General features: G+C 37.0%; 1 protein-coding gene across 1 annotated transcript; it reads right to left on the bottom strand.

Annotated features, from left to right (window-relative positions):
- Positions 1 to 217: 217 nt before the first annotated feature.
- Positions 218 to 16,600, bottom strand: ptpn9b (protein tyrosine phosphatase non-receptor type 9b). Its single transcript, XM_052137756.1, has 13 exons — positions 16,545 to 16,600; positions 13,153 to 13,296; positions 12,844 to 12,933; positions 11,010 to 11,134; positions 10,812 to 10,917; positions 10,412 to 10,522; positions 7,937 to 8,796; positions 7,696 to 7,789; positions 7,543 to 7,612; positions 7,327 to 7,405; positions 5,285 to 5,435; positions 3,177 to 3,384; positions 218 to 2,837 (listed from the first exon to the last, which is right to left on the bottom strand). Exons 1-13 carry the CDS (start codon positions 16,575 to 16,577, stop codon positions 2,614 to 2,616), a joined length of 2,295 nt encoding a protein of 764 aa, XP_051993716.1. The 5' UTR covers positions 16,578 to 16,600; the 3' UTR covers positions 218 to 2,613.
- Between the last annotated feature and the right edge of the window lie 1,060 nt (positions 16,601 to 17,660).

The raw sequence follows: 17,660 nt of genomic DNA, 5'->3' as shown, positions 1-17,660 counted from the left end.
TTAATGTAATAATTCCCTTCCCAATTTAGATTTGAAGCTTGATGTCTGTAAGTCTCAAATCACCAAAGAGATTTTAGTCGGGTTCAATGTAAGACAAGTCAATTCATTTGTAATTAAGCAATATGCTTTAGGAACAAAACACACCAATGTGCAACATTCCTTTCTGAAAACACAAGTTTTTCATTTCAGAATACATTGCTTCACATGCTGCCGTTCTAGTCAACTTGACTCATTCATTCATCACACAGACATAGTTTCAGAATAATATTCATTTTTACTACGACACTTCTGCAGATGTCAGGTAAAAAGGCCAATACTCAAATCACAGAACTTCGGACACCAAAAGAAAACATGAGTAAGAACACAGATTGCATTCCCAACTGCCTTTAATAAGTCAGAACCAAGTCTCACTGAATCAGGAATCAGCAGTAGAAAACAGTCAAGCATGTTCTGCACACTGAGCCCTATCTTGCATGTGATAAGTCATTCAACAAGTAAACATTAGGTGAGTGGGACTTTCACGCATACACTATCATCATACAAGCATAGATATTCAAGGAGAAAGCATTCCAGAGTTCTCCCAAAATGTGAATTGATTTATCTTTTCATAACATTCAAGTTCATATCTTATGTGTTCTTATTTTTATTGTATTTTTTTTTAATTTTTTTTTGAGGGGGTGGGGGGTTGCTGTTGATTGGCAAAAGTTAAAAAATGTTAGTGGCAGCCATGACAATCCATTTCATTCTTTTGGCTGCAGTTATCCTTGGCTCTTTAACAGTCCACAGAGTATGCAAAAGGGTCTGCTACAGGCATCTGGAAAAATAATGGATTTACCTCCCACAACAAAATGCTGAGTAACAAAATTCCATACTGAACTAAAGAAGAAAAAAAAAAAAAAACATGTCTTTTTTATTTTGCTGTTTGATTTCTTTAGCTTATCGGTTTAAAACAGTCTGTCCGTTCATATTTTTTTTTTCGTACCAACATTCAAATATCAATACTGCTGAAGTTCAACAAAGACATACATAAAACAGAATATAATATAGGATGCTGTATAAAATTCAAAAATATGTTTTTTTTTTTGTTTTTAATGATTATTACCAGAGGCAAATGCAGAGAAAACTGTTTTGAGATGAGGAAAACACCAAGTGTACCCCTGAGATTAAAAAAATAATAATAAAAAAATCCCTACATGTATGCAAGAACAGTTGTTCAGCTCCTTGTCTGAAACTACACATTGGGCTGTGGAAAGCTAGAAGGCACAAAACTGAGGCTTTTAAAGACCTCAGAACTCCACACACGAGACCCCAAGTCACTCTTGACAAGCCATCAGTAATGTCACAAATCACAAGTAACAATTACTTGTCAGCACAGAACACTTTGGTGTTTACACTTAGGTAAAGGTGGGAAAAGAATACGTGTCCGTGCAGATCAAGATACTTTAACTTGGGACAGGCTCATAGTGAAAAGAGAGAGAGAAAGAGAGAGGAAAAAAAAAGAGAAGATCAGGTGTTCATACTTCAGAGGGAGAAAGGCAGTGATTGAAGGTTAAGGGCCAGCATTCATAGAGAATCTCAGATTGTTGACATCAAACTATTCTCCAAGTCCAGATTATGATGCAGTCTTTTCATCCACAATATTTAGTATACCACTGGGTTTTTCTAGTGTCTGCTATGAGATGCACTGTGAACGGAAGCTCTGCATTAAGGCTAATTGACTGACAATCATGGACTACAATTAGAGGACAGATTGAAATCAAAACTGAAGGACCGGAACAGTCAACAAGATATACCAAATATAGCATAGGTTTTTCTTCCTCATCCACTTTTCATATTGTTCTAACCCAACATATACTTATTCATATATTCTTTAATATAAATGTATATATCGATACACATACTTCTGAACAAAGTTAAGAGTATTATATTAAAACAAGGCTTTTTCAAAGGTTATGCACAATATATAAATGTATGTTACAAGATATACAAGGGTTTAAGTCACAACGATCATTATGGATACATCCAAGCATTCAACACCATTCCTTTGGCTTGAAGATTAGTTTAACCATGAAACACACACACACACACACACACACACACACACACACACACACACACACACACACACACACACACACACACACACACACACACACAGGAAAGCAAATGGTTGGAACCTGTTCAGACATACATATTTTGCCATTTTAATGTGACGGAAGAGGAAAAAATAATTCAAGTTTTACGTTTTTCACAAAAAGTGTGAATGTAACTATGTTGAGAGATACTGAATTTAGACAACACTTTGAGCAAGTAATAAAAAAAGATCAGGTAACACGATAAACTGGATAGTTCAAGTTTGTCAATCCACATGTGCAAGTCAGTATTTCTATAAAAAAAAATGCTACACCAAGCCACAGTCTCTGATCTCATCCAGATCAGATTAAAAAGGGCTTGAAAAGTGGCAGGACAAAACATTCCACCGCTCCTCCATTCTTTTTCTCATCTTCCTCACCAGAAAAGAACAAACATGGAGGTGCTGGAGGTGTCTACCTGTGGCCAGGAGAGGGTTTTTCTTCTGTACCTCTTTCCCCCATGACCGAATTGTGTTCTTATTCACTCACTGTCTGTCTCCAGCTCTGTGTCGGACCACTCGACAGGCTGCAGTAGGCCGCTCTGTTGGGCGTACTCGATCACTGCTTTGTAGCAGAAGTAGTACTGGTCCCATGTCTGGATGCTGAAGGCACGTTGCGTCCGCATCCGACGCACCGTCTGCTTAATGTCCACTGTCCTGATATCCTCCAGACGAGAAAGGCAAATGTCTAAAGTACAGAACGTGCCTGAACAAGGTGGAAGGGTAAAAGAGAAATTGTATAAGACACACGGCAAAAAAAGTTAATAGGGTTGGGAACTGGAAAAAAAAAAAAGTGTGTGTTATATAAAATTACTCGAAATGCCCATCCCTTGTACAAGAGTGATTTGTTAAATCTGCTGCTGAAACCTGAAAAGATCTCATTCCATTTGTCATTTCCAATAATTCCTCAAAAGTACTAAAATAACTGTTAATGGTACCATTAATAAAACAGAATCATTAAAAAGGAATTTGAAGCGTAATCATTGAATTTCTGATGACTCCCATCCCTAGTTAAGAAATGAGATGCGATAAGGGATACATTCACCTGTTCGACCAATGCCTGCACTGCAGTGTACCACCACTGGAGGGCCTCCTGGGGGTCCTGTCCAATCAGGATACATTGTTCGTAATAAAGACTCTTGTCTCTGCTTCACTTGTGCCCGGAAATCCAACATGGCCGACGCTGACTTCGGTACACCAAAATCTGGCCAGCTCATGTAGAGATAATGAGACACTTCTCTACATTCTCTTGTCTGAAAGAGAGAAGCTTGCACATTAACATACACACTGTCAATCACACAGGCAGGGGCGCTGTAAGGAATTTTGAGCTCCCTGAAAACTTTGCTCTCTGGGCCCCCTATCTACAGAGAGTGTTGCCCAGAAGAGACACTAAAAAACAAAAATGAAGTTGAAAAGTTCCTTAAAATTACAATGCATTTTTAACAGAAATAACTATACAATAAATTAATGTAATTTATTTGAGTTGGGACTGTGTTTCTAAAGGAAATATTGGATTTTTTATGTTTTAAATGTTGATTAAACTCTAGAACACATAAATGTAGGTCAAAAATTACTCGGCGTCTAGTTTTTAAGACATAATTTTTACATGAATTGTTCATTTAATCTGCCACTCAATTATTATGAAATTCCTCAATTAAAGTGTCTTCTATCATGGAAATTACTTATGAAAAATTAAGGTGAATTTGTTTCTGTTGTTTTTTTTATTTTTTATTTTATTATTTAGATAATTTCTATGACAACCCCTAGAACACATATGTGGGTTCTAAAAAAACAAATAAACGCTTCCTATGGTGTTCAATGCATTTAAAACTTTAACACTTAAAAAGCGATTTTTGGATAAACCACTGATTCAACACTAGATCATCTTTAATTATCAAGTAAGACTAAGAGCAGTCTTCAATTTAGCAACCCAGTCCAAAGTGGCCATTTATAACAAAATTAAGCAAAAAAAATCTGGGGGATCTGCAGGGCCCCCTGTCTGTCCAAACCACACACGCCCCCGTCCGATACAGCACCCCTGCACACAGGACAACACAGGTATAGTGCACCAACAGATATTTTTAATCATCAGATAACAAGGAGATGAACTGGGCAGTTTCAATCAAAGTAGCCAGTGGAATGTAATGTCAGGGTCAAGGGGAGCACCAGTTCACATGGAAACAAAGTTGGGAGACTCGGGTTCAAGGTCCAATTTGAAATGGACACCAGAAAGCAGCTTATTGTAAGAAAGCGGGTTATTGCAAGTAAACAGCATTCCGGTTAACACGCACTGTGGTGTACTCTTTACTCCCATTTACATGCGTCTCAGTCAGTAGGCTGCTTTCTTCACAGCTACATAATTTCCCTCAATGCTTGTGTAAAAACCACACATCGGATCAGAGGAAGACTTTTATTTTATTCTCCATTCGCTTTATTCCCAAATATTCCAGAGTCGTTGCTGTGTTTGATTCCTTCACCTTCTATTGCAACCTGCAGTGGAATTGCACTGCAATAGTGGGGTTTCACTCTTAGATAAAACATTGGAGAATTCCCCAATGTTCAAGCACATATGCGAAAGTGAGGGACAGTCGATATTTTACATTGGTTTGACAGTGTATAAATGAGTATAGTTTATGATATATGTGATTTTCCCACTGTGCTCCCATAGAGGTTTAATTCTTTTAATTGCTGGATCTGTTCCACGCATGTGCACTCTTCAAACACCTATCAGAATGGCACTTGTCTTTACATGGAAACAATAAGCTGCATTCTCAGAGAGAAACCTAGGCGTTAATCCTGTCTCTCCTAATCCATTAAAACGGTGCAAGGAAATCAGCGTTCTAATTTACATGACATTTCAGAATGCCGCTTTCTGCAAAAAGCCTGGAGTAAACATGGTCACTGTGAGATCAGTCAGCAAAGTGAACCAGACTTTTAGGCAGAACCTCTACTTATGGCTTCCATATTGGTGACAACTCATTTCAAACTAATTTTGAGACAGGTGATCCATAATTAGCTTTATGCATTGATCATAACATCTTACAGAATGTATCTGACTGATCTTCATGACAAAAAAAAAAATCAAATCAAATGAAAGAGAAAAAGATAGAAAGAAAAAGTATTAAAGAAACACACAGAGATTGACAGACTGACCTGAATGTTGCAGAGCTCCAGGTGTGATAGCTTAAAATCCTGAAACATCTCAATACCGATATTCCTCACCAAAAATTGCCCATAATCCTCAGTGAGGCCAGCCTCTAAAGGCCAGTACTGTCCGCATTTCACTCTGCCTCGCTCTACAACTCTGCGACAGACAGAGAGACAAGAATCAATAAACTTTCTTTTTTTCAAATCAGAGATTAATCCTTATGATTAACAATGCTAAAAATTGTTTGCAAATTGATTTATTGTGACATCAAAACAAAAGGACAGACACACTCATTTCATATTATCACTATAACTTCAAATTATTTGAATGTTCTTCTATTTCTTTTGAAACATAGAATATGCATAATCTTTTTCTAGGACTGCAACAACTAATTGATGAAAGATAAATGAAAAACACATCTATGAGAAAAGGGGGCCACAGAGCAAGCTGGAACAGAAACAGTGCATGGACAAAGATACCCAAAGTATGGAGAGCACTTTATTTTAAATGCCTCAAAAGGTCTTAAAGGAATAGTTCAACCAAAAAATTTTATTATCTCATAATTTACTCACTCTCATGCCATCCCAGATGTGTATGACTTTCTTTCTACTGCAGAACACAAATTGTGTGTGTGTGGTTTTTTTTTAAGAATATCTCAGCTCTGCAGGTCCATACAATGCAAGTGAATAGGTGCCACCATTTGGAAACTCCAAAAATCACATTAATCAGCATAAAAGTAATCCATACGACTCCAGTGGTTAAATCGATGTCTTCAGAAGCGATATATATGTGGGTGAGAAACAGTTCAACATTTAAGTCCTTTTTGTACTATAAATTCTCCTAACTGCTCAGTCAACCTCAACTTTCACTTGTTTTTTGTGATTCCCATTATTTTTACATATCAAACCCTATTGGGCAGGGAAAATAATTTCTTGCAAAAATGCACTTAAAAATGTATTTCTCATCCACAACACTATCACTCCTGAAGATATGGATTAAAACACTGGAGACGTATGGATTACTTTTTTGATGCCTTTGTGCTTTTTGGTGCTTCAAAGTTTTGGCACCCATTCACTTGCATGGTATGGACCTACAGAACTGAAATATTCTTCTAAAAATCATAATTTGTGTTCTGCAGAAGAAAGAAAGTCATTCACAACTGGGACGGCACGAGGGAGAATAAATGATGGGAGAATTTGCATTATTGGGTTAACTATCCCTTTAAAACTATAGCATTATGTGGATGTATAGTGCGGTTGAGAACTGTTTTTCACCAGCACAAACTTGTATTCTTATCTTTAAATGTATTAAATAAAAAATAATGCAAGTACTTCCATTCATCAAAACAACTTGTTGTAACAGCAAGCTTGTTGTTGTTTGATGCCAACAAAACAGAGCAACCAGGGTTTTTTGTTAATATGACAATTCCTGACGGAGTCATATATATATATATATATATATATATATATATATATACACACACATACATTTTTTTTGCTTGCATTTTGCATATATACTCATGTGTGACCACAGGAATGTTTGTTGAGGGTCAAGGCAGGGTTGGGGAGGGGTAATAGTGGGGGTTAAATGTTGTTTCTATGTATATATTGTATAAAATGTTAATAAAAAAAAATAAATAAATAAATAAATAAAAAATATATATATATATATATATATATATATATATATATATATATATTCCTGCAATTTACATTTTAACGTTAATATTTAAACTTTTTAAACAAAATGAACAGCATCCATTATATTTTGTTTACAGCCCTGTTTGCACATTGTTTGAAGAAAAACATTGGACAAAATATAACAGAAAAGAAGGCTTTTTGAAACCAGTTAATTTAACAAATAATTGACAGCTCAGTTGATTATTGAAATAGTACCACCCCTACATTAGATTAGATTCAAATTTATTTTCATTGGGCAGACTGCATGTACAAAGCCAATAAAATACAGTTTATTCAAAGCAAAATGCTGTTACCGCACTATTTAAACAATCCTTAAATAAAATAAGTTGCTTCAGGATGAAACTAACCTTGTAGTCATAACGATGACTAAAACCATCTGCTCCCACACCATTCGCCAAAAGTCGGCAAAAGTTTTTGGCAGAGGCCCTGAAACCACCCAAAACCAAATCAAATGTGAATTTACACACATATGCAAAAGTTTGCATTCATGCATGTATTTAGAATTTCACTATACAAGGTTAAGTTTTGTTCAGTGAAAATCCGATACATGTAGACAGTCTCACCCTGAGTAGCAATGTAAGCATTACTCCTTTTGTAACCATCCATGAAACTTGCATTGATGTAGTCACACGTCTGAAAGTAAACAACCAATTATATAAATATGGAAAAAGTAACTCAATCAATCAGATCAAGGTGGAAAGGGGGAGTGCTCTGACCTCGTCATCCTCATCGAGTGGACAGAGTCGAACGCGTGATTGGTCTAGGCAAAGGACATCACTGTAGCGATTCTTTATCTGGTTAGAAGATTTCCTGTAAAAATAAACATATTGATGCAAGCATACCATTCTGTATTCTTTTTATATTTCCAGCCCCATTCCTTAGCTTACCACCCTCCCACACTTTCTCTATGAAACCATCTCTTTCCTTTCTCCCGCTTCTATACAGTAAGGCTCTTACTTTGAGTAGTCAAAGGTTCCAGCAGGAGGTTCTTTGCGGATCTCCTCGTACTCCTGGTAAATGCCTTTCTTCATTTTGCGTTTCACATGCTGCACCAGATCTTGCACGTTCATTCCACCTGGCTCAGCTATATGCACGGACAATGCTGTAATTTCCGCAGTTGTTCCCGGTAACCAGCTCATATCGGGGACGGGGCTATGATGGAGGGGCAGAGGCCTTGATTTAAGTGGGAGGGGTGGAACACCATCTCCTTCATCCACATCCTCTTCCAGAAACTCCACATCATGTTGGCTGTCTTCAGCACCATTGCCATCCTGCCTCGTCTCATCCACAGATGGCATGGCTCCATCTATGCCCATAGCTGCCCCTACTCCCGTTACTAAAGCACCAATGTGTTTTTGATGCAAGGGTGTGTCTGGGGGTGTGTCTGACTGTGGAGGTGGCTGGCGACCACGGCCATTGACAACATTAGAATTCGACCCTGTGATGCCCCCTGAACCTGGCAGAACAGCGCCATTCCAATGTGCATGCCCAGCTTTCCTGTGGTTCTGCACGTTGGCATTACCATCATCGAGAATGGGGCAGTTGAAGTTCACTCCATCTCCCAAAAGAGTCGCCCCTGTGTGGGCTGAAGTGTTGGCAGTTAAGGGGTCAGTGGTGGTGTTCTGGCCATGCTCCATGAAGTAGGAGTGGAGGAGGCTGCCCAAGCAATCTTCAGTAACATTGGGAGAGTTACTGGAGTTGTTGACGCAGGACTGGATCCAGGCAATGTGGCTATACTGTGACAAGCCACCCAAATGTTCTGGTAAGGAGCTGACAGGGATGTGATTAACCAGTTCGTGTGCTTTTACAGTGCACACCTGCAAAAGATGACATACATACACAAAACACAAACATAAGCATAAACACAAATGCATATTTTTTCATATTATAAAAAAGCTCAAAATTACTGCACCCTTAAAAATATAAAAATGTTACTATGCTCAGAAAAAGCTTTAAAGGGGTCATGTCATGAGGAAACAAATTTTCCTTGATCTTTTGACATAAGAGATCATTGTACTATAATACATATTGTAAGTTGAGAACTGAAAACTTCCTCCAAAGAAAAAGAGCATTTATTTCAAGTAAACCAGGCTGTTGAAACGGCTTGTTTGGAATTTGTGTTTTGTGATGTCACAAAATGAACAATACGTCAGCCAAAGAATGCCTCTGCAGCAAGACATCAACGCCCACTTTTACAATGTTGTACCCTTGGCACTGCCCACTTTTACTCGGTCACGCAGGTGAAGCCTGTCAGGGGAGATTCATCTACACCAAAGGAGACTTACACAGGACCCTTTCATGTGCCTGTCTGGATTTAAATGGGTTTTCTACACTAGACGAACAGCTTTAACCGTTAACATGGTCATTCCACAGCCCTTTTAAAAAATGCGAAATGTCAAGATAAAACTCTTAAAAAGGAGACCCCCATGCTGTTTCATCTTGCTGTTTGCTATTTTGAAGGCATCCTGGACCATTTTTGCAACCATCTATGCTATATTTAATTTTTGGTTTTCTGTAAATATGCACTAGATGGACACCTTTGATAGTTTCGATGCATTTCCAGCAATGTGCACCACATTTTAAGAGCAGTACAAGTACAAATTTTAAAAACGGTCTCATTCTGCTGCTGCCACTGACTGGGAGAAACATCCCTTTCTGTGTGTTAACAAACACGGAAGATGTGAATTGTCACTCCTGTGAAGAACAGAGTCTCTACTTTGGCTTGTTGAAGCAACCAACATCACCATGGGTTGTATTACGTTTGCATATTCAGAACATTTCAGCGTGGATTGCTTGTGAACCAGTCACAATATGATTCAAGCTTTGCAAAGAAACTGTTATTGAAAGATGGGGCAGTTAAAGCACTACAGGACCCGTGCATAAACGGTTTCATTCATGAATTTTTCAACTGTCATGACTGTTTGATAATTGCTGTGAACAGTTTGTGTATGCGTTAACACTGAAATGTAGCTTTATAAATTATAAATGTGAAGCTTATTAATTTCTTGCCGTTTGCATTTCAAATATGTCTGTATTTGAGGGGCCGCACGAAGTTAGTCAATCAGAACAGTGGGCGTTAACATTGAAGTATAAAGGAGATGCTGAGGCCAAAACCAAGCATTTCAGGCAGAGACCGGGTGGAAAATGATCATATATTATTAAATCATGACACAAAATAAAAAACATTACTAATATTATAAATGGACTTGAGGAAAGATAATACAATTATTTAAAAAAAAGTTTTTTTTAATTATAATTATATATATATATATATATATATGTGATGTGTGTGTGTGTGTGTGTGTGTGTGTGTGTGTGTGTGTGTGTGTGTGTCAAGACCCCTTTAAACAACATCTTAGATTAACAAGTCTACTGTATAGCTTCATATTCGGTTATTTGTATAAACAGAGTGCAGCTGAGCTCTAGACATACCCTCTCTCTCAGTTTCTCTCTCACAAACAAACGTAGTACCGCAAACGGCGCTCTGAACCACAGCGGAGATGACACAATGAAGACACATTTTAAACGAGCAGGGAAAGCCCCCTAAATCACAAAAGACAAGACAATCGCACAATACACAAAAGACTGTGGCATTCCCATTCATGAATCCACCCATTAAACAAACCCTTTTGCACTCAATATCACAGTTTTTATGTTAGTGCACAGGTCAACCATTATAACACTGTGTACGAATATGGATATATTTTTGGTAATAAGACCAAGTATTTTTAGTAATGTTGTAATTATCAAATACAGTACAGTCTGTTAGTACCATATGATCAGTTGTGAAATTCTAACAGATGGAAGGTCTTAGCAACAGCATAACACTTACTTTAAGCAGATTCAAAATCTTGACACAAAGCTCATAGTCAAAGTTGCCGTATGTGGAGTTAGTCATATCATAGATGAAAATGAGCCCATCTCTCTGCGTCTCAACACTGGTGAGAGAGAACGGTTTTAGATGAAACAGAGCTGTAAATTTTTGTTTAGTTTTATTAGATATGTTGATGTGAATTCTGGACTGTGTTACCTTTCAATTGCTTTATCCAGCTGATAAATAATGGCCTGAAGAACAGCCTTATGTGTAGTGACTTCTGGCTGATGAAGACGCGCTGTAAAGAGTGCCAAAGCTGCACCGTTTTCATCACGGCCGGGCTATACACACAGAAACCAAATTAATGCCGTAAACAAACATATTAAAAGTAAGCAAAAACACATAGGTAGACACACTCCAAGCAAGTAAAACCAGTCTATTTAACAAACCAATTTAACCAGTCAAAAAAGGTTATTGAAAAGGTGCAGCAGTGTTTATTACTCAAATTCACTGACATTGTGCTCTCGCATGCCCACTGCTCTGAAAACCATTTGAACTTCTAATGTACTGAACCGATCAGAACAACCTAGACAAACACTTGAGCAAACTCTGTAGTGGTATATACCAGGGTTTCCGTTGTCCGGTAATTACCGGACATTGGCCGGTAAAAAAATTAAATGTCCGACAAAATTAAATCTCTCCGGTCAAATTGTCCGATTAAAATTGCCTAATAATCCCGTCCCCCTAACACAATCTGAATTTGAGAATAAGCCTAAAATGTATAAAGCAAAAATACACCGATCTCTTGCTATGTTATAAAGGAACAGGCTCTATCGTTTGAAAGTTATGAAACAACATCGCATGCTGCATTTCAAATAAAGCGCACGCCTAAAACGGCTGCAATATAGACCTAAACAACGAACGATTGAGTGAGACGTTTTAAATATGGCCAGGCCCAGGCAGACTAGCTTTAAAAGCTTTTTTCAGAGGCCAGACGATGGTGAATCAGGAACATCTCATTATAGATAGCTCAGTTCTAATCCGCGCATTCGTGCTGTTTTTTTTCTCTATCATCAAAACTGAATAGCCTATGTTCATCAGTGCATGGTTACAGTCTATATCAAGCAGGGACACGTTTGTGTGCATTTTATTTTGTGATTTCACTGGAATTAATAGAGAGTCTCTGCAACTGCGATAGATTGAAAAGCGCGTCCTAGTGAAGATTGCGCAACTCGCGCAGCGCGTCGTCCATGCAACTGATAGCAGCGGACACGAGAGCTCGGCTTGATTTCAAAAACAACAGATTTTAGCGCTAGATCTCTTATTTAATAACGGACTAAATGAATGATCTGCTAGTTAACTGGAGATGTTTTATTTATTTGTATTAGGTACATCCGTGCCTCAATGTTTCAAAAAGTGAATGTGTGTGAAACCACAGTAAAAAACAATTGGCGTTGATTGACGCCATGAAATCGGACGTTCATGTTTTTTTTTTCATCTATTTGAAAGTTAAGCTAATAATAATATGTTGCATTCTATACGGCCTGATTATGTCATTTTTTAAGTTACATAGACTGCCTCCAGTTTTCCTCAACTTGACTAATTAAGAGGCGATATATTTGACCGGCATATCGGCACCATTTTTTTCTAGCGGAAACTCTGGTATATACATTGTGACCCTGAAAACAAAGTGGCTGAAACAAACAGTAACATCCAGACTCAATCAAGATCAAAATCAATATTGTGGAACTGCCCTGCCTGTGATGGTGTGAGATTATATTTCTGTAGCTATCACTTTAGCTATGAGGATGGCTTTGTTTTCTGCTTTTATTTATAGGAACTGTAAAAATGAATGATTGCGACCAGCTCTGATTTTGGTTTGTGTAATCTAAATGTACATATACATATACAGTCTGCACCTACACACTATTATTGGAAATTACAAATAAGCAAATGTATGTGTAATGTGGACTAATGCACAAAATAACAGCATCAGAATCTGTACATAAATGTTAACACACATTTTTGTTCATGTGGAAAATGTACTCACCAGAACTGTAAATTTCCCACTTAGTAACTCACTCCTTAAAGATTCCTCATTTGGGTTAATATTGTAAATGCCCTCCTTTATTCTGGTGTTCTGCAGACGCACACAAACATTAAGTCAAGTCAGCTTTATTTACAGCACTTTTCACAATGCAACTGTTTCAAAGCAGCTTTACAGAAAATCATGCATTATGTCTTAAGCCCCCAATAAGCAAGCCAAAGGGGACTGTGGTGAGGATAAAAAAATCTTTAAGCAGTAGTGTGAAAAATGTATCTGATGGACCACAAACCTTTTACAGATTGGTTAGATTACCTTGTAAGCCTGGAAGAGGTCTATGGCTCTAGCAACGTCAAACTTGCGTGCCATAAGAAACTTAACCGCTGTCATCTGACTGACAAGATCTGCATTGTGAGACTGTTCCCGACACCTCAGCTCAGCCAGGAACTCCTCCACCGCCTGTACCACATACAGATTTCATCAAGAGGTTTACTGTATCCAATAGTGAAAAAACACATGTTCAATATAATTTACATGTCCCATTCTCACGCACATTTGTTTATACAGTGTATGATCTCTTAATTATTTTATTGATTTTTATGTTATTAAAGGTCAACCGATAGTGGATTTTGCCGATAACTAAGGTGGTGTGAAAGGCCAATAACCGATTAATAGGCAGATCGTTTTTGAAATCAATTTATATACAATCGTATTTTTTTTTTCTTACTATCACGGGCACAGACTTTGAGGTTACAAAAGTCCAATATTAATTAAATCCCAAATTCAATTTATTGTTCAACCAAAATCCAAATATTACCAGAAAAATTAAGATTCGGTGTATAATACGGGACTTTTAACTACAAACAAGCTCAAAACACACCGGGAACTCATTTTCAAATGACAGTGACTTCGGCCCGTCGCAATGCTCTAGGCTACAGTATAAGTTTCATGTTAATTCAATTTAATTCATTCACATTTTCACCAGATGAAGGATTTTTTTATATTTACATACTGTATATCTTACCAGATGAGGTTTAAGTAACAAGATTTATCATTATTCACAAGATATGAAGTTGGAGTATGTGATAGCTACAAAATGCATGTGCTGATGGGGCAAGTTTCCATATAGTCACATTTTTCTTTGGATGTTCTCGTTTCAATTTAGATCACTTGATTATCTAATCAAAATAACAAAATGTGCACTGAAGTGAGGATACAAATCTGAATTAATATTGTCAATGATAAAAGATTTAGATACAGCAAATCCCCAAGAGGTGTCAGTGATTGTTTTGATTTCACTTCTAGAGGCCAAATGAATAAAAGCAATAATAAAAGAAAACTACTGGAAATGATCACCATAGATTTTTTATGACAACCTATAGTTGCCTGCTCAGGTGATTAATAGAAGTGTTAGCTCTCCCATGTGCCTGTTCTAAAACCTATCAACACTTACCTACCTTTTATTTAGGGAAACAAAAATCGATCAGCCACCGATCTAGAAGGCAATCTTCGACTTAAATCTGTGATCGACGATCATGCCTAGACTTAGGGCCGACCTTTTTTTTTATTGCAACATGCACAAATTCACACATACCCTAATGAATGAGCACTTAATTAGCACTAGAAGGATGACACTGTGGCCACCGGAGGAGGGTATGTTATTGGCAATTCTAAGGATTCACAAATTTACACTTTCAGACCAGCTGTAATTCTTATGAGTATGCTGGTTTGCTTAAAAACATGTGTATGAATTATACATGTATGAAAATTAAGGAGCCCATTTTTCAAGAGACATTATGACATTATAATGACTCGCTGTACAGTTAGACACGGAGAGGAGAAAGAGACTGCAAATGGATGCAAAAACAAATTAAACAGCAAATAAACATGCAAACACAAATCTGGGATCCTTTATGTAGCCTAACGTGAGATAGATACAGTATGAGCGATTTTGCGCTCTCTCAGTTTTGCTCCCTCCAACAAGCGCCTCAGTGTCAATCAAACATGGGTGCTTCCAATCTCTCAGTCACTCATACCAGCGCTGTTTTGTGAGAACACAGATTTAAATCAGAATCATATGTTTGTCACAATACCACTAATAAAAGTAAAAAACTGTTTGTAATGGATATATCCATATTATTTTTGGAATGTATCTATGCCCTGTGTGATGCTCTCATTGTGTTTAATGTAGAGGTAGACAGATATATCGGTTTTACTGATTAATTGGTGCTAATAGTTGCTTTTTGGAACTATTGGTTATCTGCAAAAATCTATGCCAATTGTTTTTATTCTAAACAAAAAGTGCCTCTTGTGAATAAAAATAACCCTTATTCCTCATTAAACCTCATCTGGTCAATAATGGTAAATAGCCTAATTAAATATTCAGCATTATAAAGGATTATGCATGAAATCTTAATTTTTTTTTTTCAGTTTTTTTTAATTGGGATTTTGGTTGGACAATAAACTGCATCTGCATCATTCATTTTGATCAATAAATCAATTGTAAAAACTATTGGCCGATTGATCGTTTATCAGCCTTTTCCAGCCTTTTAGTTATTGGCAAAATATACTATTGGTCGACCTCTACTATACTGATTGCCAGTATGTCACAATGATCTTTGATAGTGACAAAAGAACAATTTACAATAATTCTAATAAATGTTAGCGATGAACAATTACTGCAAATTGAATGTAATTTTACAGTGTAGGGCATTAAAAATAGAACTGCAGCATATAACTTGTAAAAGTGTGACGCACAGCACTTTTAAAAGAAATATCTGCAATCAGATTCGGCGTGTTAAAATATCAGTTATCGGCCTCAAATTTCCTGATTGGTGCACCACTACTTTACCTATATTTTGAGTATGTATATAATGGAAATATTGTTGATTTCAACATACATGTGCACCTCCTGCTTGCTTTAGTTACATTTTATTAGTCTAAATGACACACAACTATCACTTCTGCTTGAAGATAACTGCATGTGCAGAAGGATGTTCTGACAGCTGTAAAGAGAGACGGGCTATGCTGAAAGAAGTTATGGACTCGTATTACAGCGTTTCCTCATTGAGCAGAACAAATGGCATCTCCAGTACTACATATGAGTGCGTGGTCACACGGTGAGACAGAGAAGTGAGAGCTGTCTCACATTTTCCAGCACCGGTGCACATTAGACACCCGGTTCACTATTCAAACGTGTTATTTCCCAACATAGACATGTAGACAGACATATCCTTACACGTGACGCAAAAGCGAGTCACGTTGGTTAATATTACTGTGGTTGTGTTGTTTTTTTATTAATATTGTGACCTGACAGACTCGCTCGAGTCACATTAAAGATGTATGCCAACTTAATGTTACTTACCGCGAGACAGCTGGCATTCTGTCAAGCGCATTTTAAGAGACATCTTACAATAGTACACAACTACTTTCCCCAAACCTACAATCAAACCTGTAAGTAAACATTTAATGAGCTTATAAATGATCATTAGTCTGTCCAGCGTTACTCGCTAGATAACACGGCTAGCTAGCATTTAACTCAAAAACAGCCACAGGGCCGCGATTCTCTTTAAACATGACTGTTAATAATCTAACCTTAAACATTGTGCTCCGATATATCATTTTAGCACACGAGCGGCTAGTGGCGGTTCAGGTTGAAACGCCACGGATTCGGCGGAAGGTTTAGTGAAAATATTTAGGTATCTTACCACCTCCTCTTGAGTCGTCAGGGCTTCCGCCATCTTGAAGCCTGAGCAGCAACGTCTACGGGCGCGCCCTCTCTGACATCGGGAACGCGCCCCTGGTGCCTGTGTAGCAACGCGCAGCGCGCACGAGCGTCAGGATTTTTTATTTATTATTATTTTTTTATTGTATTTTTTTAGGGATATTTTTTATTATTATTTATTTAAAAATAAAGGGGGTTCAAATTGTTAGGGGTTTCAACGCAAATAACTTTTTATTTCATTAACATGTCTGTTGAGCAATGAAACGGCAATGGCCAATCAGAGCCGCTTAGATTAGTCCTCCGTCCTATCTGTAATGGCAACTGATCCTAATGCGCAAGTTTTAAATTATGTTAAATTATAAAAAAAATTTAAAAAAAAGATCTTTACAAATCTTTTAGCTTTACTATTTTTTATTTAATTATAGTAAACACAAAATAATTACAAATTATTTAATTTGTAAGTCTATCAAAATATGTTAATATTGAGTTTATTTTCTTGGCAACGTATGTAAAAAATAATCTTCCATAAATAATTATAAAATGTACAATAAATAAAAGTTAACATCTTTGATATTGTGATGAAAATAAAGTAAAACGTTGTTTTCTTCAAGGGAAAATGTATAACTTGTTTTTCCACACATAAATTGAGTGACATCCTTCCCTTTTGACAAGATGGCAGTTCCAAAATATGTGGGATAATGTTTCTGGTTCAACTTTATTTCAAATTTACATATTTTAGTAATATAATCTTAGACAGGATATATTCTATGAATAATTGTAAAATGTTACCTCTTTCATTTGATTAGTTATAAGGTATTTATTACATTGATTCTATGTATTTTTCCAAAGTATATATTCCATTAAATGACACTAGGGGCGTATTATTGCAGTGCTTTAAGATTATTATTGGTTAGCTCAGTAGGTTAGAGCGTTGTGATAACAGCGACAAGGCCGTGGATTTGGTCCCCATACAGGCCGAAAGAGTTTTATATTTGGAAAGTACCCCCAGTGTATGGACATTTAAGCTATTTTAGCTGTTATGTAACATGGGCTTCAACATTTTTAATAGGCTGAATCCCTGTGATCTCTATATAAACTA

The sequence above is a fragment of the Xyrauchen texanus genome, chromosome 11, assembly GCF_025860055.1.
Source record: "Xyrauchen texanus isolate HMW12.3.18 chromosome 11, RBS_HiC_50CHRs, whole genome shotgun sequence".
In the NCBI taxonomy this organism is placed as follows: domain Eukaryota; kingdom Metazoa; phylum Chordata; class Actinopteri; order Cypriniformes; family Catostomidae; genus Xyrauchen; species Xyrauchen texanus.
Note: the sequence above shows the minus strand (reverse complement) of the source record. Positions and strands in the feature narration are given on the sequence as shown.

Excerpts from the sequence above, each read along its gene's own strand:
- ptpn9b (XM_052137756.1), bottom strand. The coding sequence starts at position 16,577 with ATGGCGGAAGCCCTGACGACTCAAGAGGAGGTG. Across the intron at positions 12,934-13,152 it reads ACCTCTTCCAGGCTTACAAG|AACACCAGAATAAAGGAGGG; the intron begins GTAATCTAACCA and ends GTGCGTCTGCAG. Across the intron at positions 7,613-7,695 it reads CACTCGATGAGGATGACGAG|ACGTGTGACTACATCAATGC; the intron begins GTCAGAGCACTC and ends GTTTACTTTCAG.